Source organism: Eleutherodactylus coqui, chromosome 13 (assembly GCF_035609145.1).
Source record: "Eleutherodactylus coqui strain aEleCoq1 chromosome 13, aEleCoq1.hap1, whole genome shotgun sequence".
Lineage (NCBI taxonomy): Eukaryota > Metazoa > Chordata > Amphibia > Anura > Eleutherodactylidae > Eleutherodactylus > Eleutherodactylus coqui.
Window position 1 is genome coordinate 93,216,832 of NC_089849.1, and position 26,011 is coordinate 93,242,842.

General features: G+C 42.0%; 1 protein-coding gene across 1 annotated transcript in view; it reads left to right on the forward strand.

Annotated features, from left to right (window-relative positions):
- LOC136588699 (heparan sulfate glucosamine 3-O-sulfotransferase 3A1-like) overlaps nucleotides 1–16,864 on the forward strand; it is a 104,483-nt gene extending 87,619 nt beyond the window's left edge. Inside the window, exon 2 of the mRNA XM_066588106.1 lies at nucleotides 16,100–16,864. Within this exon, the coding sequence (XP_066444203.1) occupies nucleotides 16,100–16,721 (622 nt within the window). The 3' untranslated portion in view covers nucleotides 16,722–16,864. The remainder of the gene's footprint in view (nucleotides 1–16,099) is intronic.
- The last annotated feature ends 9,147 nt before the right edge of the window (nucleotides 16,865–26,011 follow it).

A 26,011-nucleotide genomic window follows, 5' to 3' on the forward strand; every position in this document is an offset into this window, starting at 1 on the left:
ATATAACTACTATAATACTGCCTCCTATGTACAGGAATATAACTACTATAATACTGCCTCCTATGTACAGGAATATAACTACTATAATACTGCCCCCCTATGTACAACAATATAACTACTGTAATACTGCTCCCTATGTACAAGAATATAACTACTATAATACTGCCCCCTATGTACAAGAAAATAACTACTATAATACTGACCCCCTATGTACAAGACTATAACTACTATAATAATACTGCCTCCTATGTACTAGAATATAACTACTATAATACTGCTCCTCTGTACAAGAATATAACTACTATAATACTGCCTCCTATGTACAAGAATATAACTACTGTAATACTGCTCCCTATGTACAAGAATATAACTACTATAATACTGCTCCTATGTACAAGAATATAACTACTATAATACTACCTCCTATGTACAAGAATATAGCTACTATAATAGTACCCTGTATGTACAAAAATATAGCTACTATAATACTGCCCCCTATATACAATAATGTAACTACTATAATACTGCCCCCTATGTACAAGAATATAACTACTATAATACTGCCCCCTATGTACAAGAATATAACTACAATAATACTACCCCCTATGTACAAGAATATAACTACTATAATACTGCCCTTTATGTACAAGAATATAACTACTATAATACTGCCTCCTATGTACAAGAATATAACTACTATAATACTGCCCCGTATGTACAAAAATATAACTACTATAATACTGTTCCAATGTACAAGAATATAACTACTGTAATACTGTTCCTATGTACAAGAATATAACTACTATAATACTAATCCTATGTACAAGAATATAACTACTATAATACTAATCCTATGTACAAAAATATAACTACTATAATACTGCCCCCTATGTACAAGAATATAACTACTATAATACTGCCCTGTATGTACAAGAATATAACAACTATAATACTGCCCCGTATGTACAAGAATATAACTACTATAATATTGCTCCTATGTACAAGAATATAACTACTATAATACTGCCCCTATGTACAAGAATATAACAACTATAATACTACCCCGTATGTACAAGAATATAACTACTATAATACTGCCTCCTATTTACAAGAATATAACTACTATAATACTGCCTCCTGCGTACTGGAATATAACTACTATACTACTATCCCCTATGTACTAGAATATAACTACTATAATACTGCCCCCTATGTACTAGAATATAACTACTGTAATATTGCCCCTATGTACTAGAATATAACTATTATAATACTGTCCCCTATTTACTAGAATATAACTACTATAATACTGCCCCCTATGTACTAGAATATAACTACTATAATATTGCCCCCTATGTACTAGAATATAACTACTATAATACTGCCCCCTATGTACTAGAATATAACTACTGTAATATTGCCCCTATGTACTAGAATATAACTACTATAATACTGTCCCCTATTTACTAGAATATAACTACTATAATACTGCCCCCTATGTACTAGAATATAACTACAATAATTCTGCTCTTATGTACAAGAATATAACTACTATAATACTGCCCCCTATGTACTAGAATATAACTACAATAATTCTGCTCTTATGTACAAGAGTATAACTACTAGAAATGAGCGAGTATACTCGCTAAGGCTAACTACTCGAGTGAGTAGTGCCTTAGCCTAGTATCCTCCCGCTCATCTGTAAAGATTCGGGGGCCGGCGGGGAGCGGCGGGGGAGATCGGGAAGGAACAGTGGGGAGATCTCTCTCTCCCCCTCCGCGCCCCCCTGCTCACCGCCGCAACTCACCTGTCACCCTTGCGGCAGCCGAATCTTTACAGACGAGCGGGAGGATACTCGGCTAAGGCACTACTCGCTCGAGTAGTTAGCCTTAGCGAGTATACTCACTCATCTCTAATAACTACTATAATACTGTCCCCTATGTACAAGAATATAACTACTATAATACTGCCCCATATGTATAAGAATATAACTACTATAATACTGCCCCCTATGTACAAGAATATAACTACTATAATACTGCCTCCTATGTACAAGAATATTATTACTATAATACTTCTCCCTATGTACAGGAATGTAACTACTATAATACTGCCTCCTATGTACAAGAATATAACTACTATAATACTGCTCCCTATGTACAAGAATATAAGTACTATAATACTGCCTCCTATGTACAAGAATATAACTTCTATAATACTGCCTCCTATGTACAAGAATATAACTACTATAATACTGCCTCTTATGTACAAGAATATAACTACTATAATACTGCCCACTATGTACAAGAATATAACTACTATAATACTGCCCACTATGTACAAGAATATAACTACTATAATACTGCCCCCTATGTACAAGCATATAACTACTATAACATTGCCCCTTATCTACAAAAATATAACTACTATAATACTGCCGCTATGTACAAGAATATAACTACTATAATACTGCCTCCTATTTACAAGAATATAACTAGTATAATACTGCCTCCTGCGTACTGGAATATAACTACTATACTACTGTCCCCTATGTACTAGAATATAACTACTATAATACTGCCCCTATGTACTAGAATATAACTACTATAATATTGCCCCCTATGTACTAGAATATAACTACTATAATACTGTCCCCTATGTACTAGAATATAACTACTATAATTCTGCTCCTATGTACAAGAATATAACTACTATAATACTGCCTCCTATTTACAAGAATATAACTACTATAATACTGCCTCCTGCGTACTGGAATATAACTACTATACTACTGTCCCCTATGTACTAGAATATAACTACTATAATACTGCCCCCTATGTACTAGAATATAACTACTATAATATTGCCCCCTATGTACTAGAATATAACTACTATAATACTGTCCCCTATGTACTAGAATATACCTACTATAATTCTGCTCTTATGTACAAGAATATAACTACTATACAACTGCCCCCTATGTACAAGAAAATAACTAGTATAATACTGCCCCCTATGTACAAGAAAATAACTACTATAATATTGCCCCTTATGTACAAGAATATAACTACTATAATACTCGTCTTATTATAGTAGTTATATTCGGGGGCCGGCGGGGAGCGGGGAGATCGGGAAGGAACAGTGGGGAGATCTCTCTCTCCCTCTCTCCCCCTCCGCGCCCCCCTGCTCACCGCCGCAACTCACCTGTCACCCCTGCGGCAGCCGAATCTTTACAGACGAGCGGGAGGATACTCAGCTAAGGCACTACTCGCTCGAGTAGCTCGAGTAGTAGCCTTAGCGAGTATACTCACTCATCTCTAATAACTACTATAATACTGTCCCCTATGTACAAGAATACTACTACTATAATACTTCTCCCTATGTACAAGAATATAACTTCTATAATACTGCCTCCTATTTACAAGAATATAACTGCTGTAATAATTCTCCCTATGTACAAGAATATAACTACTATAATACTGCTCCTATGTACAAGAATATAACTACTATAATACTGCCCCTATGTACAAGAATATAACTACTATAATACTGCCCCCTATGTACAAGGATATAACAACTATAATACTGCCCCCTATGTACAAGAATATAACTACTATAATACTGCCCCCTATGAACAAGAATATAACTACTATAATACTGCTCCTATGTACAAGAATATAACTACTATAATACTGCTCCTATGTACAAGAATATAACTACTATAATACTGCCTCCTATGTACAAGAATATAACTACTATAATACTGCCCCCTATATACAAGAATGTAACTACTATAATACTGCCCCCTATGTACAAGAATATAACTACTATAATACTGCCTCCTATGTACAAGAAAATAACTAGTATAATACTGCCCCCTATGTACAAGAAAATAACTACTATAATATTGCCCCTTATGTACAAGAATATAACTACTATAATACTCCTCTTATGTACAAGAATATAACTACTATAATACTGCCCTCTATGTACAAGAATATAACTACTATAATACTGCTCCTATGTACAAGAATATAACTACTATAATACTGCCCTCTATGTACAAGAATTTAACTGCTATAATACTGCCCTCTATGTACAAGCATATAACTACTATAACACTGCCCCCTGTGTACAAGAATATAACTACTATAATACTGCCTCCTATGTACAAGAATATAACTACTATAATACTGCCCCATATGTACAAGAATATAACTACTATAATACTGCCTCCTATGTACAAGAATATAACTACTATAATACTGCCTCTAGAGATGAGCGAACGTACTCGGATAGGCACTACTCGTCCGAGTAATGTGCCTTATCCGAGTACCGCTATGCTCGTGCTCAAAGATTCGGGACGCGCTGCGGAGCGGGGAGCTGCAGGGGAGAGCCGGGAGGAACGGAGGGGAGATCTTTCTCTCCTTCTCTCCCGGCCGCTCTGCCCCGCTCCCCGCTCCGACTCACCTGTCAGCAGCGGAGCGCCCCGAATCTTTGAGCACGAGTACAGCGGTACTCGGATAAGGCACATTACTCGGACGAGTAGTGCCTATCCGAGTACGTTCGCTCATCTCTAACTGCCTCCTATGTACAAGAATATAACTACTATAATACTGCCCCCCTATGTACAAGAATATAACTACTATAATACTGCCCCATATGTACAAGAATATAACTGCTATAATACTGCCTCCTATGTACAAGAATATAACTGCAATGTACTGCCCCCTATATACAAGAATATAACTGCTATGTACTGTCCCTATGTTCGAAAACTTGCTATAACATGATGTATTTTTGTTAGCCATTAAAAGGCATCATATCTACAAGATTACTTGGTTTCTCTTGCTGGGAACGATCACATTTTGCTCTATTGGCTAACATGGTACCAAACGTTTGTCATTTTGCTGAATTGGCACCTTCATCTGGCCAATTTTCAACATGCAGTAGAACAGAGGAACCCTTTAAAAGCCTCGGGCAACTGTAGGTAGGTGATGTCATTGATTCTATGACATCACCTGCCTACAGTTGTCTGTGACTTTTAAATGCTTCCTCTGTTCTACTAAATGTTATTAACGGCCGGATGAAGGTGCCCGTTTGGCGCAGAAACACATAGCCTTGCTTTGAAGAAAGCCTTCAAGAAAGCTCCTGGTCCTCCTTTCCAAGAGCGCCTGTTGTTGTTTTCTGCCATTTGATATTGAAAATACACCTCTAAGGATTCAAGGTTAAACAGGGTCTTGAGCCCTAGACCCACAAACCCTTCACCGAGCGTATACAAGCTTCCCGACAGTGGATTTATGGGCATCATGATTTGTTTAGGGGGTAGGAAGCGATCACTGAGAATGATTAACGCATCAGCCAGAAAATAACTAAACAAGACCAATACTGGCCTGGCATCAGTGGAAACATCTGTATCTCTGTACACATTCTATTGAAATGAAAGCGGGCCAGCGGATGTGTGTATAGGAGTCTTACATGGACTCACAATGTCATCCAGATTTCATAAATCAAACAAAATCGCTAGAGAAAAATAGAGACACGCTCTTTTTACAAGCGGAGGTCAGTGTACTGAAGCAGCGCAGGAAATACATTATGGCTGCCAGATATTTATTAAAGCTTAGTTCCTGTGCCCCTGTGTATTACACTATATCTAATATTACATTTAAGGACCATTTCCACCCAAACATTATTTACTGTCTCACTCCTACAGCAGAGATTCTAATGTAGATGGCAGGAGGATTTGAAGGTGCCTCGGGCTCCTAGTAAACGCAATAAAATAAGTGAAGCATCAAAAACAGGTGTCAGATACTGTAAAACGTATAGCTGACACCTAGCTGCAGTGGGCAGGATCAGGGTGTACTGCGATCACATCTATTTAACCCCTCTGATGCTGTGTTCATTAGCGACTGCAGCATCTAAGGGGTTTTACCAAGAGATTGTCACTCTCATTAGTGCCTGCACAACGGGATCGATGGTGGTAATGCAAGGGCTGACATCTTTGCATATCTGTTAGACCCTAAGGGCTCACACCCGCTGGTGATACAACTTCCTGCGATGCGAGAGTGAGTGAAAACGCATGATAATGAAACTAATGATTTTCAATGGTTTCATTCTCATTAGCGATGTTTTCACTGTAACCTAGCATCGCAAAGAAGACTCTGCGATGTCGCCCATTGTTTTCAACGGGGCCAGCAGTAGCATTGCCAGTCCCATTGAAAACATAGAGAGTAAATTGCGCCCCCCTGACACAGCTGTGACAGCTATGGCAGGCGATTCCTTCATCCCCGGGCATGAAGTAATGCCCTGTTACAGCTGTGTTAGAGGTCTGCAATGCTATCCCATTGCATTTAATGGGGCCGGTGTTGCTGCAGCCACATTGAAAGCAATGGAATGAAGGCCACCACCGCCGTGATGATTATCGGAGAAGGGCTAGAAATATAAGCCCTTTCCTGTAAAAAAAAAAAGTTAAAATAAAAATAAAAAATTAACTCACCTAGAAGAGCCGTCTGGCTCTTCTCTCCGGCCCCTGGCAGTCGTCTTCTGGTGGCCGGGGATTGAAAAATACCTGCCTCCAGAAAGCGCTGCTTCTGATTGGCTGAGCACCGTGGCCAATCAGAGGCAGCGCCCAGCCGTCATTGAATGACAACTAAGTGCTGCCTGTGATTGGCTGAGCGGGGCCGGAGAGAAGTGAAAACATCCCTAATAAGAACGAAACCATTGAAAATCATTGGTTTCATTACATGCGTTTTCACTCACTCTCGCATAGCAGGGAAGTCGCATCGCCAGCGGGTGTGAGCCCTTACAGACATAATACAAGGCAATACAAAAGTATTGCAGTATATTATGAGCGATCAGAAGATTGCATGGTCTAGACCCTGAGTGGTGCTAAGAAAAATGTAAAGAATGTCTAAAAATAATGAGAAAAAACAAGAAAACATTCTATTAAGCCGTTTTCACACGGCTAAGAAAATCACGCAAGATTTGTGTGTTGCGAGACGCACAAATTTCGCACGAATGCGAACCTTTCTGCAAGCGGTCCATTTTTTCACATTGCAGTCAATGTTTGCAGGTTGAGAATGGATTCCTATTTGTTACCCAATTTTTTTCTCCTAGAAGAAACTGGAAAATTGAACCCCAAGAAAGAGGAAGTGGAATTGTGAGAAATAAGGAGATTACTGAGTAATGAATTGATAAGACATTTTGCACACTGTATCGGTGCATACAATAATAATGGATATCCCCCCTAAGGATGTTGCATCCACGTAGGAAGACGCTGTTGTTATCATTACCCACCCTTCACTGCTGTCATTTAAGGAAGGTTAATGTGCAGAACTGGCTCCGTGCCGCAGGCAGAAGATCCCATAATCCTAACAAGTGTCACATACTGTAATTGATTGATCAAATCTAAGCTTTGCTAATGCTTTAAACACCCCATCTGTTCTCAGAGACCTGAGCAAAGGAACGTACCAGCGTCTTACGGCTTCCAATTAGCCAGAGCAATTTCACAATTAGACAATTGATTTAACGATGGATTATGTCAAGCTGGGGAAGATAAACACTTCTCATGTCGAGGAAAAAATTTACTGTTCCCATTTGAGAGGTTATTACGGGGATAATACTTAAAATGGGAATGATGCGATATGTTGGCTGTTATATAGACATGCTCTGGTCCCTTCTATGGGTGAACCCCAAGATTATGGGGTGAGGAGGCAGTAAAGAAAAGGTGAGGATCGTCGCTGCTGTATAAAAATATTCAGGAGATAAGGAGGGCCTTTGATAACGTTTATTAACATTAGTGGCCTGACAAAGGAGCTAGTACAGCTCTGTAGCGCATAACCCTCGTATTAAGAGGTTAATTAAATAACTTATTCCATAGCGCTTTCGAGTCATTTATGTATTACCCCCTACCAAGCTGGGTACTCATTTTACCGACCTCAGAAGGATGGAAGGCTGAGTCAACCTTGAACTACCTGAACTACATGGGGATTGACCCCACAACCTTCAGGTCGTGAGCGAGAGCTTAGGACTGCATTTTTGCTGTCTTAGCACTTTTTGCCACACAAGGCTCTATTAAAGATGCTACTTATCTTCTGAATATGTGGACAGTAGTACCAATCTTCACTTTTTTATTACAGGGGTTGAAGGGTTAACTGTAAGATTGTAATGACTGTGCAACAGGTAAGTTGAGTGGAGTGTGGACAGGGTAACTGTAACGACACTGTAGCACTGACGTCAACGTGAGGACACCAGTGAGGTTTCCCATGTATCCCGAAGGCGAGAGATCTATTCTAGTCCCATCTTCTCTATAGCTGCATACTTCTACTTTTCCACCCGATCCAAGACAGGACTACACTATATCTTTGGCCCATGGAATAAGTGCTAGCTTGAGGCACAAGTAAAACGTAGAGTGGCCAAGATGAGCGCAGACTACAAAGTGAATCTGAAAGGCATTGTGGTATTCAACCGTATTGAGTGAGAGTCTGTGAAGAATCAGAGAGCAAGGTTCGGAGTCTGGCCAGAACGTTAAGCCTGGGGACTGATAGCTACTAGCGCCATAGAAAGCTGCAGAGTGGAGTATCAGAAGGGGAACCTGTACTAAATACCACCATGTCCAATGCCTTCTAACCCACTGAGCAGGCTGTGTTATTGAGTTGGATGGTCTCTTGTTTGCCCTACGTCCCTTCCATGACCATTCTTATATGTTCACATGTAGTGGATTATCCACAGTGGATTTTGGTGCACATTAGAGATGAGCGAACCTACTTGTTTCAAGTAATTACTCGATCGAGCACCGCGATTTTCGGGTACTTCAGTACTCGCTTGCAAAGATTCGGGGGGCGGGGGGAGGCGTGACGGAGCGGGGGGTAGCAGCGGGGAACAGGGGGGAGCCCTCTCTCTCTCCTTCTCCCCCCCCCCCACTCCCCGCTGCAACCCCCCACTCACCCACAGGGCCCCCCGAATCTTTTCGCCCAAGTACGGAAGTACTCGAAAATCGCGGTACTCGGGCAAAAAAGGGGCGTGGCCGAGTAGGCTCGCTCATCTCTAGTGCACATCTAGGTCAAAACATGTTAGGCCCCATTTACATTGAGTTTTATTGACGCGGATCCTGTGCCGAAATCCGCCTTGGAATCCACATCAGTTTAGCAGCCTATTGAGATCAATGGTAATTCTTTCTGTATGTTCTGTAGGCGATGATTTAAAATCCACACCGTGGGAAAAAACAATTGACCTGTCAAATCTTGATGTGGTTTCTCTGCGGATTTCATTCTCAGATTTCTGCTGTGGATTAGGCTGGAAATGTAAGTCAGATTTTTCCAATGTGGCTTTTGCCTATGTGAACAAGGCCTTACATGCGGATTTTGATATGGATTTAACCCCAACGTTTGAAGCGGCGAAATCCACAATGAAAATCTGCAGCAAAAGTAACATGCTATAGATTTAAAATCCATGGCGCATGTGAATTCTGCATGGATGGTTAGCACACCATGCGGGTATATTGTGTTAAACTCTCATCCACATGGCTTGTACTGTAAGGCCGGCTTCACACGGGCGTATTTGCATGCGCAAAATGTAGAGAATAGAACCCTTGATTTCAATGGGTTCATTCACAGTTCCGAATTTTGTGAGCCCTTTTAATTAACATATGCGATTTTTCACATGGACCAGTGGTTTGTGGGGAAAAAAACCATAGCATGTTCTATTCTGTTCTGGACAAGAATAGGATATGCGATGTGTTGGGCTCTGTGAACATTGGACGCCATCTGTGTGCTCTCCGATGTTTATTTGCACCTTTTTTTTTATAGGCACAATACAGGTATTCTCTTAGGGCTTATTCATAGGTGCATATAGCAGCTGGGTTTTCACGCCCGGCCAATATACGCTGTCCCTTTCTGCAGGGGGAGGAGACAGGATGAGACAAGAGCAGTGCACGGAGCTCCTGCCCCCTCTTCACCCCTTGCCGCTGTTTGCAATGAGAGGGTGTAACAGCTGCGGACCTAAATTCCACCCCTGTCCCACCCCCTCCCCTTGCAAATAGTGGCGAGGGACGGAAAGAGGGCGAAGAGGGGGCGGGAGCTCAGTGCACTGCTCCCGGCCTGTCCCCCTGCAGAGAGGGGCAGCGTATATCGGCTGGGCGTGAAAACCCGGCGATATACATACATTTGAATAAGCCCTTAGGGTGGCTTCACATGGGCGTATGCCTCCGCACAACCTATTTGTGCCATGAACAAGTCTTTTTGAGCTCTTGTTAGTGTGTTTTACTGTACTTTTGGTTTTTTGTGCACAGGACACACACATGCCCCAATTTAAATGGGTATATAGCCTAATATCTTCCAGATGGGTTTTTTTCCCGTGGAATTGTGCAGGGTATTGCGCACCTCTTTGCTCATTTGCACACACCCCGTAGGCTTCTATGGGGACCTTTAATGCACAAATGCGCACAAAAGTAGAGCGTACTACGTCTTTTTGAAATGAGATTGAAACCATTGAGATCAATGAGTTCTGTTCTCTGCATATTGTGCACGCAGATACAACCGCAAATAAAATGCTTCCGTGTGAAGACGCCTTTATGAATTCAGCCTTACATATCTACGGGAAACAGTTGGAGAGTTGGAGTCTCTTTATAAGGGATGCCCTTGTTTAGCATTACAGAAGGTCCTACTATATAATGACACCATGCAATCTAAGCTTCCAGTGCCAGCGGAGACATCTGATATTCCACTGGCCACAATGCCGCTTGATTTGGATGGCGCCCCCCTCTGGCTCCCATCCATTATTGGACTCGCTATTCAAACATTAATAACCTGGCAAAATTGACCGTTCTTATTATACAGTACTAGTCATACAGTTTTGACAATGTGTCTTTCCTGCGCAGTAACCTTCCTAAATTACCTCTTGCCAAATCATTATTTAGTATTTGTTTGCTTAATTCGCTCAGCTGCTGCTAGGCATCACCCGGACATCTGGGCATGCCCAGCTGCCATATAATGAATTAATCCCTATGTAGAAAGACATCAAGTTGAGTGGAGTTGTCAAAACTCATGCAATCCGTCGTCTTTATTTACCCTGACTGGCAGTCAAAGGGCAAACAGATTATTGAGGTCTCTCTTATCATATTGCAGACGTCTCAGCAATCTGTAGTTTAGAAGTGATGGCGTGTAGCAGATTGTGTGCGCCAGTGTAAAGTAATGATTTCAAGATGTAAGGGTGGGTGGCGAGCCTAGGAGGGTTAATAGATCATAAGGCCCGCTGGTTTCAATGTTGTTCGGTATATATAGAGTTGCTATTATCAGAAATAAGGGCGATGGTTACATTTTTAATATAAAAATAGATGATTCAAAAAGCTTCATGTTGTGCACTAGAGACCAGAAACATAGATAGATCAACCAGCAATCAACCAATCAATGTCTACCTTGCTTAACAAGTCTGTAAAACAATCATTGGGAATAGGAAACCAAGCTATAAAACCATCCAATAGGTGGCGCTGCAGAGGTACTGTTCCAGCTTCTTTATTTGCATAAATTACCCAGAGGAGTATGCATGGCTGTATAAGTCTCCTCACTCATCTCTCAGGTGTCTTCTTGCACCCCTTGTGGGTGGTCTCTTTTGGGAGAGACGATGCCCCCCCAACTCACTCACCCCCTAGGTGTCTCCACACACTGTTTAGGTGCTCTCCTTAAGGAGACACAACACCCCTCTTGACTTACATTTAACTGAAGCATTTATGGACGCCAACTGCATCCTTAGGCCTCGGTCAGATGACTGGTTTTTGCAGCGATTTGCGGATTGCATGACGGATGCGCATCCGCAAATCGCGTGACCGGGGCCGACGATTTGCCGAAAAATCTGCAGCTAGCAGCTTTTTCGGCGAAACGGGCCAGACACGAGGAATCGCAGATCGCGCCGATGTGCGATTCCTTGTGTTCTATATATGCGCTCAATGGGGCCGGCGGCAGCAGCGCCGACCCCATTGAGAACATATACTACAAAGATCATTCCTCCTCTGCCCCAGCTGTAACAGCTGTGGCAGAGAAGAACGATGTTCGCCCATTGAATTCAATGGAGTCGGCAATACAGCCGGCTCCATTAAAAGCAATGGGCTGCCGTCAAGCGTGGGATGAATTTTCGGGAAGGGCTTAAAAATATAAGCCCTTACCTGAAAATCATCCTAAAATGTGTAAAAATAAAAAATATATATATACACTCACCTTGTCCTGCAGACGGAGTTCAGCCGCGGCCGGCCGGCAGTTCTCCTGAACTGCTGTGTGTAGTATTCAGCAGCCGGGGATTTAAAATCCCCACCTGCTGAATGAGCTGCCTCTGATTGGCTCAGCGCAGGGACCAATCAGGGGCAGCTCTCAGCTGTCATTCAATAGCTGAGAGCTGCCCCTGATTGGTCCCTGCGCTAAGCCAATCAGAGGCAGCACTCACTCACCCATTCATGAATGAGTGAGAGCTGCCTCTGATTGGCTGAGGGCTGTGACCAATCAGAGGCAGCCCATTCAGCAGGCGGAGATTTTAAATCCCCGCCTGCTGAATACTACACAGAGCAGTTCAGGAGAACTGCCGGCCGGCCGCGGCTAAACTCCGGCTGCAGGGACAAGGTGAGTATATATATTTTTTTTATTTTTACACATTTTAGGATGATTTTCAGGGAAGGGCTTATATTTTTAAGCCCTTCCTGAAAATTCATCCCGTGCTCGCCGGCAGCCCATTGCTTTCAATGGAGCCGGCTGTATTGCCGGCTCCATTGAATTCAATGGGCGAACATCGTTCTTCTCTGCCACAGCTGTTACAGCTGTGGCAGAGGAGAATAATTTGTGTAGTATATGTTCTCAATGGGGTCGACGCTGCTGCCGCCGGCCCCATTGAGCGCATATATAGAACACAAGGAATCGCAGATAGGCACGATCTGCGATTCCTCGTGTCCTATAATTTATCGGACATTCGCATAAAAAGCGGCCATGTGACAGATCCCATTGCGAAGCAATGGTTCTATATATGCGCAGATCGCATGCGCAAATCACGCGAAAAAACGCCCGCCTGACCGAGGCCTTAGTCATATCGTTCTCTTTGGTGACTCCATCACATTGTTAATACAACTAATCAGATGGGAAGTGTGTGAGCCATATGAACGCAATGCGTAAATTAGTAAGGCTTGATCATGTGATCTATCTTAGGACACTTAGGTGCCGTCTTTTAAATTGCAAGGTGTTCTGAATTTTTAGCCTAGGGATTGTGTTCCAGACGGTTCAATCCTAAAAAGAGAACTTCTGTTTCACTCCTAACAAGATATATCCCGTTTTCAATGCCGTAGTTATTTTTTAGATATTTACCCTAATTTCTTTAACACATATTTTTTGCTGTAACTGTTTTTCCATAGTAAGTTGTGCGCACCATGACACAGTAGACATATAATGGAACTCATTCGGTCCCATTCAGCAAATCAGCATTGCTCTAAGTTATCACAGAATTATCGGGAATATAAGCATAAAAATAACAATTACAGACACAATCACTACTGGGGGGCACAGAAAAGGGTACTGTTTTTTTTATTAATATATAACTTATTAAAAAATAATAATTATTTGAAAAAGCCTAATTGCACCCTAAACCGTCCAAAACACTGGTCCAAAGATGGAAAAGCGGAGTAACTGACCCGAAAAGGGCAACCCCACACTGGAACCTAACTCTACCTCAGCCTACCTTACCTTGATCTGATCCAATAATATATATTAGACCAAAAAATATTAATTTCGGTCATTATGCAGCCAGTATATTCAACAGTCAAGATGTCATTCATACCAATTTATATGAATGATATACTTACTCCTTTTATCCTACATGTTTCACCCCTAGATTCAAGCGGCTCATCAGGGACCACCAATCCACAACTTGTCAGTCAAGTTTTATATGTAACACAATATATGTAACCAAATACCTCAGATATAAATGTTGTCAAATCTTCTTTATACCCAACTATGGTTTCTAGAGGCTCCCATTGTTAGATAACATACCTGCATACAGTTTGGGGGGCTTTAAAAGTTAAATATTAATTGTAAAAGGCAGTACACTTTTCTGTGAACTCTTGCTCTAAGATATATCATGTGAGCTGTCTGAGAGCAAGCTTCTATCTGAAAGATGCCTCCTTGGCCAACAGTCAACTAGTCCAATACTAAAACTAATGCAGATATTTTTATACAGAACCTACATTGTGGATGGTTTCTCATTTATTTGGTCTTCAGATATCATCCAGTTCAGTTAGCCATTGTGCAAATATCTGTTCAATCTTTGGGGTAAAAACTGATATGCCATATAGCCAAAAACACAATACTAATTCAGAGGCACTTTAGTGTAAGCGGCCCTGGAACAAAATGGACCATAGGGAGACTTGTAGGGCATCCTATGACTATATACTGGTAGTAATAGTCAAATAACAGAGCTTTCGGGTTCTTATAGCATCATCTTTCTCCACCTCATAACACCACATAATGAAACAATTTTGGTAAGTATGGTTCACATCTCCACTAAACATTGCCAGTTTTCCATTCTGTGATAGGAGCAGAAAACCAAAAATGACAGACAACCCAATCCATAGCATGAAGGACACTAATGGGGTCTGAATTTTTTCGACGTATCCATCATTGTACCTAAAAGAATAGCGCAGACTTTGAAAGGAACCTCTGTAGCCTCCAGTACTCAGAGATACATTTACATACCTTGTGGTCATAAGCCGTAACCAGTATGAACAATAGGTCCACAATTAAATACACCATTGTATGTTTAGTGCCAACTTATTCCACAGTGTTTTCAGGTAATTTATTTACCCACCACCAAGCTGGGTACCCATTTTACCGACTTCGGAGGGGTGGAAGGCTGAGTCAACTTGAGCTGGCTACCCAACCCAAGCGGGTATTGAACTCAGAACCTTCAGGTCGTGAGTCAGAGCTTAGGATTGCATTCCTGCTGCCTTAACATTCTACGCCACACGAGGCTACAATATAAAATCGGCTACCACTGAGAAAAGGTTTTTTCCTACATGGAGGTCGGCGCGGTGTTTGTTATCACATGCTGACTTTGCCAGGGGACGTTGCAGGAACGAGGGACAAGTGAATATGAATAGAAGCATCCCAGACTTTACATCACCTAATCTATAGGCGCCATAAGTCAATTTATAGTGCTTATAGTTAATAACAGGTTCCACAATCTATCAGGCTTTTCAAAACAGAGCATTTTGGGACTTGCAGTTGCAGGTAGGCCGATAGAGGTCTTGAAGCTGCAGCATATTTTTGTGAATGAGCCTGATCGTCACCGGTGGGTAATATTTCACTGAGATCCCAAGAGAGATGATTGTTTCAAAGACAAATTAGAGCTTTGTACCATTAGCAAATTGGTCTAATTATCTTAGGTGCCCTGAGCTCCTGGTGTCAACTCCAGTTTGCCTTCGTTATTTGAAGTGCTAATTGTCTCTTTAGAGTAATGAGAGGGAGGGTTCAATCTCTAGCAAGTCGGAGCTAAATATTTCTGCTCATCTTACCATAGCCACAACCTAGGCTAAGACGTAACTTTGTATTCTTGCAGGAACTTATGTACAGTTGATGTATTTTTGATTTTAGATTGGACTTCTGACCATGCATTTACTAGTGTGGTGGATGATATCTTCCCACCGAAGACAGTAGAATTCATGAGTTACAAGCATCGTTCAATGAAAAAAGTTGCTATAGGCCTACAAGACGTCATGATGGCTTGTCTTGGCAATAATTGATGTCTAGCCCTCCACTAAAACATGTATTATTGCTTATGCTTACTTTTAATATCAGGTGTCTGGTGATGTGTGAACAGAGTTTCTCCAGAGACTTCTGTCTTCTATTCAGATCATTCGGCTTCTCAATGTCATTTTCATGATTTCTATGGTTGCATCATCCATCTTGTTCCTAGTCATCTTCTTCTTTTCCATTCAACTCTTAGAAGCATATTTGTCTTTTCAAGGGAATTGAGTTGTCTCATATCATGTTTGGATTATTGCCATGAGCTAATTGTATTCAATTATATCTTATATTGGATTACATTTGCTAATTTACTATATTTTTTTATGCAGGGAGTTGATGCCAAGGACATTAGATGGCCAGATCACCATGGAAAAGACTCCCAGTTACTTTGTGACAAAGGAGGCCCCAGCTCGGATTGCTGCCATGTCAAAGGATGCTAAGCTGATTGTGGTGGTGAGGGACCCGGTAACCCGCGTCATATCGGACTATACTCAGACGTTGTCCAAGAGACCAAACATCCCTACATTTGAGAGCTTGACATTGAAAAACAGTACTACGGGTCTTATCGACATCTCATGGAGTGCCATCCAGATTGGAGTCTATGCCAAGCATTTGGAGAATTGGCTCCAGTATTTCCCTATGAAACAGATCCTCCTTGTGAGTGGAGAAAGGCTGATCACGGATCCTGCCGGAGAGCTGGGACGTGTCCAGGACTTCCTGGGACTTAAACGGATCATCACAGACAAGCATTTTTATTTCAACAGGACTAAGGGTTTTCCGTGCTTGAAAAAGGCAGAAGGAAGCAGTAAACCCCACTGTCTGGGGAAAACCAAGGGCAGGACTCACCCCAATATAGACCCACAAGTTGTCCAGAGATTGCGAGAGTTCTACAGGCCATTCAATATGAAGTTCTACCAAATGACTGGCCATGACTTTGGCTGGGACAGCTAACGGATATATCATATATATCATATGCAGTATATATTTTTTTTAACACATAAATGCAGAGTAAATATTCAGCATCACATCTTCCTGTACGCAGGATAGAACGAGTATATTGTGTTGTTTTACAGCTTTTCTTTCCTATAGTGTATATGAAGTCTTATTTAATTAAATCTTTAGTTACTTATCTTCAGGGTGATTTGACTGCTTAGTTGAAACTTTTTACAAGCATGTTTTTCTAAAATATTATTCCAGATGGGAAACTTTCTTACATTGTAGCTCTTTAGCATCAATATCTTGGTACTGGTGTATTATGTCGCCACCAGAAGTTAGGGGTTTGACAGGAGGAACGCCCCTATCACACCCCCAGCTCCCGATTGGCTGCTAAATGAGAAGAGCTCAGAGGAGTCAGACATCAGGCTGCAGTGATTTCTCACTTGGATGGAGGGTTAGGGTGAGGGGTAAGTGTAACAGTTAGGCTTAAATTAATAATATAAGCCTAACTGTTATACTTACCCCTCACCCTAACCCTCTATCCCACCCACTAATTACAACACGCTGCATTTCCCCTGCCTGACCGCTCTCTACCCCTCCGCTTACACTGAGACCTGGCCACACTGCTGTCATTCTCCCCGCCGCAGTCGTTTCTGCTGTGGTCCCCCATGGAGACCTGGCCACGCCGCTGTCCTCCTACCCGCCGCAGTTCTTTCCGCTGTGCTCCCCGACGGAGACCTAGGCGCAGTCTTTCTTTCTTTCTTCTGAGTGCCAGATGGCACTTAGGAGGTGAGACACGCCCCCTGCCAATCAGAAGCTGGGGGTGTAAGTCCATGTCAATACTGCTGTATTAGGGCGACACCCCTAACTTCCGGTGGCGACATAATACACCAGTACCCAATATCTTTATATTGACTTGTCCTTACAAACTGTAATACAAGGTAAAAACCCTACTTGCCCTATCCATGATTGCACTATGTATAGTATGCCCATGATGGTTTGCACCAGATTCATACTTTTTTTCTAAAACGTACACTAAAGCTTCTCACCGCTTTATCGATATGTTGGGGAAGAAAACAAGACCCTTGAATGCTATTTTCTTCTTCTTTTCATCTCACCAGTAACTGCAGTGAAAGGCAGTTATCACTAATGTAAACACTTGCACGGTTTATGCTCTACTACACAAGTTGAACCACCTTGTGGGTTTGCACTTTATGCAAATTTATGAATAAAGCACTATGGGCTATACTCTCTTAACCTTCCTAGAGTCCAGTTCAGTAGTGATCCAAGAACTCAAAAATTAAAGTGAATTTTATAAATCAAACTCTAGTTGCATTAGGAGGTCTAATCTATAAAGTACAAACATGCAATATATAATTTTCACCATTTCACCCATTTCATGTTTTTTTACTTTACTGTACAATGTAGGCAGCCATTTTGAACTGCGGGTGTTTGTCTCATATTTCCTATCAGGGCATATTAACATCATAGAGTGATGGTCCCTTGCTTGAGACTTCCCCTTCTACAAGCTGAATTGGAGAGTGAGTTTGTAGGAGCAGCTCCTATTCTGGTGAACTTCACCCCTTGTGCAAATTGCATGGATGACCATTTATGGATGCTGTCAAAAATTTGCCCCCCGAGACATGTCTTTCCCCAGCAAAATCATTTGTGTTCCAGGGGTGAAGCCATGGGTGCAAGCTGATTGCTGCAGCAGGTGCATTTTGGAAGTGGTTGTCTCTGATATGACTACCCCTTTAACAATATTTTAGAGAAGGGCTCATGCATATGACTACATAACAGTTCCAAATTGTATGAAGCTATGATGCAGTATCCATATACAATACAGCACCATGGCCTATGGGGTAATGCTGTATCTGTATAGGTCTCTAATTTCATAGGCCGGCATAATTGGAGCTATTGGATACAGTATTATAGGATATTTTCCTCTGAAAGCATTGCTTCTAATAGAGAATACCCCTATAATACAGAGTTGTACACAAGCACCATGTGGTGATGCATTGACTGTCTACAGCTTCTTAGTATCAAGCTGAATTGACCTCTTGTTCCTATGTACAGGCCCTATATACAAATTGGGCACAATGACATCACTGAGGCGCAGAGTACTTACCGCTTCCAACCTGAATACATTGCGTAGGCAAGCAACATGGCAGCGTCCAATGTATGTAGGAGATCGGAAAACTTGAAAAAGTTTCAGGAAATCTTAGTCAAAGTTCTTAATAATTGTGGAAACAGTTTGTAGCTGTTTGAGCATTTACGTGAAGTTTTTCAATTGTACCTTTCAAACATATCATTTAGATGCATTTGTTTAACAATTAACACATCTCATTATTCTGCTAAATTACCCACAAATAATTGTGTTTTCTCATTTTCCACAGTTTGTATTATGATTACTTTATTTCAGTGACACATGCGGTAAATGGCTTCATTTATCTTACCGGAGAAAACGGTCTTTTTATCGCTTTTATTTCTCACCACCTACATTGTTAGGACTTACCATATAAACTGAAGATTTAAAGGGGAATGGCACCATCATTTTCTTGTTGATTAGTTTATGCTTCAGCGTACCAAAGTCTTATTTTAATTGTCTACAGACAATTGCCACAAGGAAAGACGAATGTCCCATTTAGACAGGACGACAGTCGTCTAAGCGACTGCACGAGCGCTGAAGTCTCCGCTAAGGTCGTTAGCGATCGTGCAGAGCATTTAGACAGGCAGAGTTCACGCTGGATCGCTGGGTTTTTGCTGGTTTCTTGCTCAGCACATCGCCTTCTATGTGACGCAGGGAGCGTTTACAGTGAGAATCATGTGATCCACCGATTTCTTTATGCTAACTCTGCAGTTACTCAGCCTGTGAGTACTAAGAAGAAGTCGTCCGCGCCGGCTGTGGCGGGAAGATGCGTCTTGTGAGAGGCAAGTAACTTCCTTGAGGTTCAGAATACGTTCTATGGCTTCCCTAAGACTACTGCTGCATCTTCTTCTGCACCAGGCATGCTCATCCCATTAAAGTACAAGAATCAGAGTCCTCCTGCTATCGGACTGTGGAATTAATGACCGTATACGCACTAGATAGCAGTTGTGTGCTGGAAGAAGGAACCCATTATTTCCGAAACGAGTTGCACTTTTTTCTGTTTACACTGAATAAACCATTATTTGTTTATCTCTTCGACAAGTTTTCACTTAGTCCACAATTTCTGGAATAACTTATAGCCTTTTGGTTTATACTTGACATTCCTCTGGTGCTGCTAAGTATATTGGGACACTCTGAGTGCAAGGGTTTTTTATCTTCTTTATTTCTAGATATAAAAGGTGAAACAGAAACCTGCGGATCTCATAAAGGTAACACGTTTCTATCAATTACTAAAGATAATTCCCTTACCCAACTTGTACAGGACCTGACCAAAAAGGAGGCCATTTTGGACTTCATATTAACCAACAGACCTGACAGAATAACCAGGGTGCAGGTTGGGGGGCACCTTGGAAATAGTGTCCACAATATACCGTATATACTCGAGTATTAGACGACCCGAGTATAAGCCGAGTCAAAAAGTTTTACCACAAAAAACTGGTAAAACTTACTAACTCGAGTATATACTAGGTTAAAAAAACCCTGTAATATTCACCTCCCAGACGGCGTCTGTGCCCACGGCGTAGTGCTCTCCCCAGCGGTGCAGCAAGCTGCTTGAGAATTCTCCCCTCTGTCATCTCCCTGCTTGGCTTTCAATTCCCCCGTCGTCAGCGCTGTGTAAGTAAGCACTGTGATTGGATTGATAATTCATTGAAGGGCTGTGAATGACCGAGCATTGGCTGTGATTGGCTGGCGCTCGATCTAATCACAGCGCTTACTTACACAGCGCTGACGGCAGAGGAATTCAAAGCCGAGCAGGGAGATGACAGCGGGGAGAATTCTCAAGCAGCTTGCCGCACCGCCAGGGAGACCATAGCGCCGGTGACACAGACAGTGGCTGGGAGGTGAATATTGCGGTTTTTTTTTTTACCTCACTCGAGTATAAGCTGAGGGGGGCTTTTTCAGCATAAAAAATGTGCTGAAAAACTCGGCTTATACTTGAGCATAAACGGTAATACATTTCAACTTGTCTTTCAAAAGAGAGTTTTATAAGGAAGCTACGAAAATACTAATCTTTAGGTAGGCAAAGTTTGACCAATTCAGAGATGACCTTAACCTTACTGACTGGGACAATGTCCTCAAAAATAAGAGCACAGACAATAAATGAGAAATATTTAAAAACATACTGTGAGCGGTTCATATCTTACAGACATAAGAGTTAGGAGTAGGAGAAAATCAATGTGGCTCAATAAAGATGTTAAGGGGCAATAAACAGCAAATAGAAAGTGTTTAAACTACTAAAACAAGAAGGCAGTAAAGAAAAAAAAAACTAACCCTAAACTGATCTTCAATTATATAAATAGTAAAAAGATTAATACTAAAAGTGTTGGCCCTTTAATAAATAATGTAGGAGAAATTGTAGATGGTGATGAGGAGAAAACAAATCTATTAAAATGTTTTTTATCCAGTGTATTCACAAAGGAAAATGAAATGTCTGATGAGATGCAGAATGATAAAGTAAACTCTCCACTAAATGTCACCAGTCTAACCCAGGAAAAAGTGCAGAGCCACCTTAAAAAGATTAAAATAGATAAATCACCATGTCCCGGTGGCTTACATCCCCGGGTTCTAAAGGACTTAAGCAATGTGATAGACAGACCGTTAGTTCTTATATTTAAGGACTTCATGGTGGTGAGGTCTGTTCCACTGGATTGGCACATAGCCAATGTGGTGCCAATATTCAAAAAGCAAACCAGGAAACTACAGGCCGGTAAGTCTTACTTCTATTGTGGGTAAAATGTTTGAAGGGTTTCTAAAAGATACTATCCTGAAGGACCTCAAGGAAAATAGCTGTATAACTCTGTATCAGCACGGGTTTATGAGAGACTGCTCCTGCAAACTAATCTGATCAGCTTCTATGAGGAGGTAAGTTATAGACTGGACTTGGAAGAGTCATTGGATCTTATGTACCTGGACGTTTCCAAAGCGTTGGATACTGTGCCACATAAAAGGTTGGTATATAAAATGAGAATACTTAGTCTGGGTGAGAATGTGTGTGAGTGGGTAACTAACTCGTCAGTGATAGAAAGCAGAGGGGGGTTATACATAGTAAATACTCTGATTGGATCTCCATTACTAGAGTGCTACTACCAGGGGGGAGGTATTCGGTCCTATTATTTTTAATATAAGGGTAACATGGACAGGGAAAATGAATTTGGGATTTTCGTTAACTGTAAGCTTAACTAGAGTGACCAGTATCAGGCAGCTGCTACCAAGGTCATTGGGTGCATCACAGGAGGTCCAGAGGCATATGATGAGATCATTGTTCTTCTTCTTTACAAGTCACTGCTCAGACCACACATAGAATATTGTGGACAGTTTTGGACGCCCGGTACTCAAGAAGGACATGTCAAAGCTTGAGCGGGTACAAAGGGGGGCAACTAAAGTAATAAATGGAATAGGCGGACTATAATACCCAGGGAGGTTATCAAAATTGGTTAATAAGTTTATTAATAATGATCTTTATTTATATAGTGCCAGCATATTTCGCAACACTTACAAGACAGTGGAAACAGAGACAAAACCATAGTCATAGTGAAAGAAATTGAAGGAAACAGTAGGGGTGAGGGGCTCCAATGAGATTACATATAATAATATACAGATAATGGGGTGATACAGAAGGTAAAGGAGCTGGAGATATGCACGGTATGGGGAGGTAGAGAATAAGGGAAGCTATACACATAGACAATGGACAGACTTAACCCGTATAGTGGCTGAATCGGTGTGACTGTAGGGGGCGGTTGGTGCCGGCTAGCAGGGATTGCAATCAGTAGGACAAGGAGTATGTTAAAAGAGGGGTTTGGTTTAGGAGATATGGTATGCCTCCTGAAGAGGTGCGTTTTTAGAGCACGCCTGAAGATTTGTGTATCAGGGATTGCCCGGATGGTTTTCGGTAGCGCGTTCCAGAGGACTGGTGCTGCTCTGGAAAAGACATGGAGGCAGGAATGAGAGGTTTGAATTAAAGGGGCGCTTAATCTGATTTCGTTAGAGGAGTGGAGGGTGCGGACCTGGTAGTGGATTGAGATGAGGGAAGCAATGTAGGGCGGCCCGATGCTATGGTGAGCTTTATGGATGAAGGTAGTGAGTTTGAATTGAACTCTGTATTTGATGGGCAGCCAATGCAGTGACTGGCACAGGGCAGAGGCGCCCGAGTAGGGGCCAGACAGGAAGATGAGCCTGGCTGCCGCATTCAGGATGGAATGGAGAGGGTAGAGTCTGGTGCAGGGGAGGCCGATCAGCAATGAGTTGCAATAATTGAGCCGAGAGTGGATGAGGGCAATAGTGAGCATTTTTAAGTGTGTCCACGGTGAAAAAAGGGCGGATTCTTCAGATGTTCTTGAGGTGCAGGTGACATGTTCAGGTCAGAGATTGGATGTAGGGGGTAAAGAAGAGATCGGAGTCGAATATGACCCCAAGGCAGCGGGCATGCTGGGAGTTATGGTGGTGTCACACACTGAGATGGAGATGTCAGGAGGAGGTCGGTTAGTGGAGGGCAGAAACAACAGTAGGTCAGTTTTTGAGAGCTTTGGTTTCACGTAGAGAGACGACATAGTGTTAGAGACAGCCGACAGACAGTTGTGGCGTTCTGAAGGAACGGTGCTGTGATGTCACGGGAAGAGGTGTATAGCTGGGTGTCATCAGCATAGAGATGGTACTGAAAGTTTAAAAAAAAGATGACTGAGGGGCAACCAAATAACTATGTATAGGTATATCAGGGGACAATACAGAGATCTCTTCCATCATCTATTATACCCAGGACTGTGACTAACAAAGGTGCCCTCTATGTCTTTCCTGTAAGAGCAGTGAGACTATGGAACTCTCTGCCTGAAGACTTGGTAATGGCAAACTGACTAAAAGAGTACAAGAGGACCTGGATGCCTTTCTTGGGTGTTACAATAGTACATGTTATATCACTGATTACTTCAGAAGGGTCGGTGATCCGGGGATTATTCCGATTGCCAGATTGGACTCAGGAAGGAATTTGTTTCCTTGATTGAGGAAAACCTGCTTCTACCTCATTGGGGCTTTTGCCTTCCTCTGGATCAATGTTGGATAGTAATAGGTTTAACTGGATAGATATATGCAATACAGAGAACAAAAGCCATGGCAATGCTTACAGTGACCAGTCAGACGGCTGCTTCTATTTTCTGCTCTATTCTTTTTTATTTATATTGTGTTCTGCAATTTCTTATGCAGAACAAAGCAGATCTCTCATCAAGGATATCATACATATATATACAGAAAAGAAAAAGTCACAATACAATCCAGTTACGCAAAAGATCTGAGACCCAACCAATGAGCCAGAGTGCAGAGTACCTCTATGGGTGCCAAGTCATACCATGCTACCACTGCAGCTGCTACCTGGCAGGGGTTTTCCTACAAAACAGTCACTTTGGTCTTCTATTAGACGCAAATAGTATACATTTTAATAGAAATGGACCTTTTTGGTTGAAATACTGTAAATTTAGAGATGTTTATATTAGCAGGAAAACTCCTTTATTAGTTGATTGTAACAGTCATAGATATCTCCTGTCTATGCTCAATTTTAGTGTTGAAATTACGCAGAATAGAGGTAATACGAAGTTACCCAGAATACCATGTAACTTTTATAACTTCCTAATGTATAGTTTCCTGAGCTTAGGTGCAGATAATGGCAATACTGGGTGCAATAAGGAAGTATGGAAGCTCTACCGTACATAATATTTTTGCAGCAAACAACACATATTTGTCTAGACAACTGAAGAGTTAAGAAACATGGCATTCTGGGTCATAGCTCTGCAGAAATCAACAACAGCGTAGTGCAAAACAAAACGGCGCATAATAGGGATCCATTAGTCTGCCGATCACATTGCTGCCAGTAAATTGTTTTAATGTGCAAAAATTGTCAGTGTCTTATTACATGAGAAACTGATGTGATTTGCTTTTAGCAAAGTGAAGTTCCTAGCAAATTCCTAGCGTGTAGGACAAGTGAAACCCACAGGTATTAACACGCTGGTACCGTGATTCAGAGCAGCGATCATCTTGTACACAAATAAATTGCTTTTAAAAAGAATGAAGAAAGAAGAGAATAAGAGAAGCTTTTCTGAAAGGGAAGTTCAGTCTATAAGAAAGTTTGAAAGTTTTCCGCAGTGTTTACTGGTGCTAACTGTATGGTACATATTGGCCAACAGCAAGAAAGAAATAATGCGATTTGTGTCACTGCGTATTGTAAATAGTGGCCATTTCTCGCAGGTGTTTGTAAACTAGAGATACAATAGACAGCTGTTTTGTTTGGTGTAAATGGAGATCTCAGCCAAAAATAGGCAAAACTAGGGGTGGAGAGATGGGTTGGCCTGGCTCAGTGACAGGAAAGGGGCAGGTGATGCCCCAGCAATGGATTGGCTGTTACACGCACACAGCATGTAAGATCCTGCAAGCTCCAAGGCGCTCCGGCGCTTGTGCTGGCCCGCTATGCCGAGGACCTAACTGGAGGACCGGACTGACAGAGAGCTGCAAGCCACTCCGACGCTTCAGCTGGCCAGCTATGCCAAGGATCCGACTCACAGCTGTTCTCTGCTCAGGCGCTGTGGATGGCCGGCTATGCGGAGGACCGCACTGACAGTTGGCAGCTATGCCGAGGACCGGACTGACAGCTGGCACTCCACTTCAGCACTGTGCTGTTTGGCTATGCCGAAGAGCGGAAAGACCCTGTCTTTCCCTAAATCATAGGCTAAAGCTATTCTGCCCGGCAACGGCTCACTTCAGATTGGCTGTTTGCTAATAAATTCCTGATTGGTGGGAGGGGGAGGAGGTGAGACAAGCCCGGGAAAGTGAGCAGGGTGAGGCATGAAGTAAGTCAGAAAGAGAGAAAAGTGCGGGAAAGACCAAAGGAAATGAAGGAGGAGTCAGAGATGAATTGGTGTTATAGAAGTGATCAGGAGAGGAGGTAATCTGCAGAGCTGCAGCAGAACCTCACTTTGATAGAGATTACAAGCAGGAGTAAAACACCAGGAGCAAGCCATGGAGAACAGGAAAAAGGACTAAACCAAGTCTGCATAACTGTGATCGTAACTTACCCTTGAATTTGTCAAGAATCAGCAGAAGTTCAGTTGAGTCAGCCTGCTTTAGTCACTCCCATACTTCTACGAATAACTGGCTGGTTCATCCTTACTAACAGTGA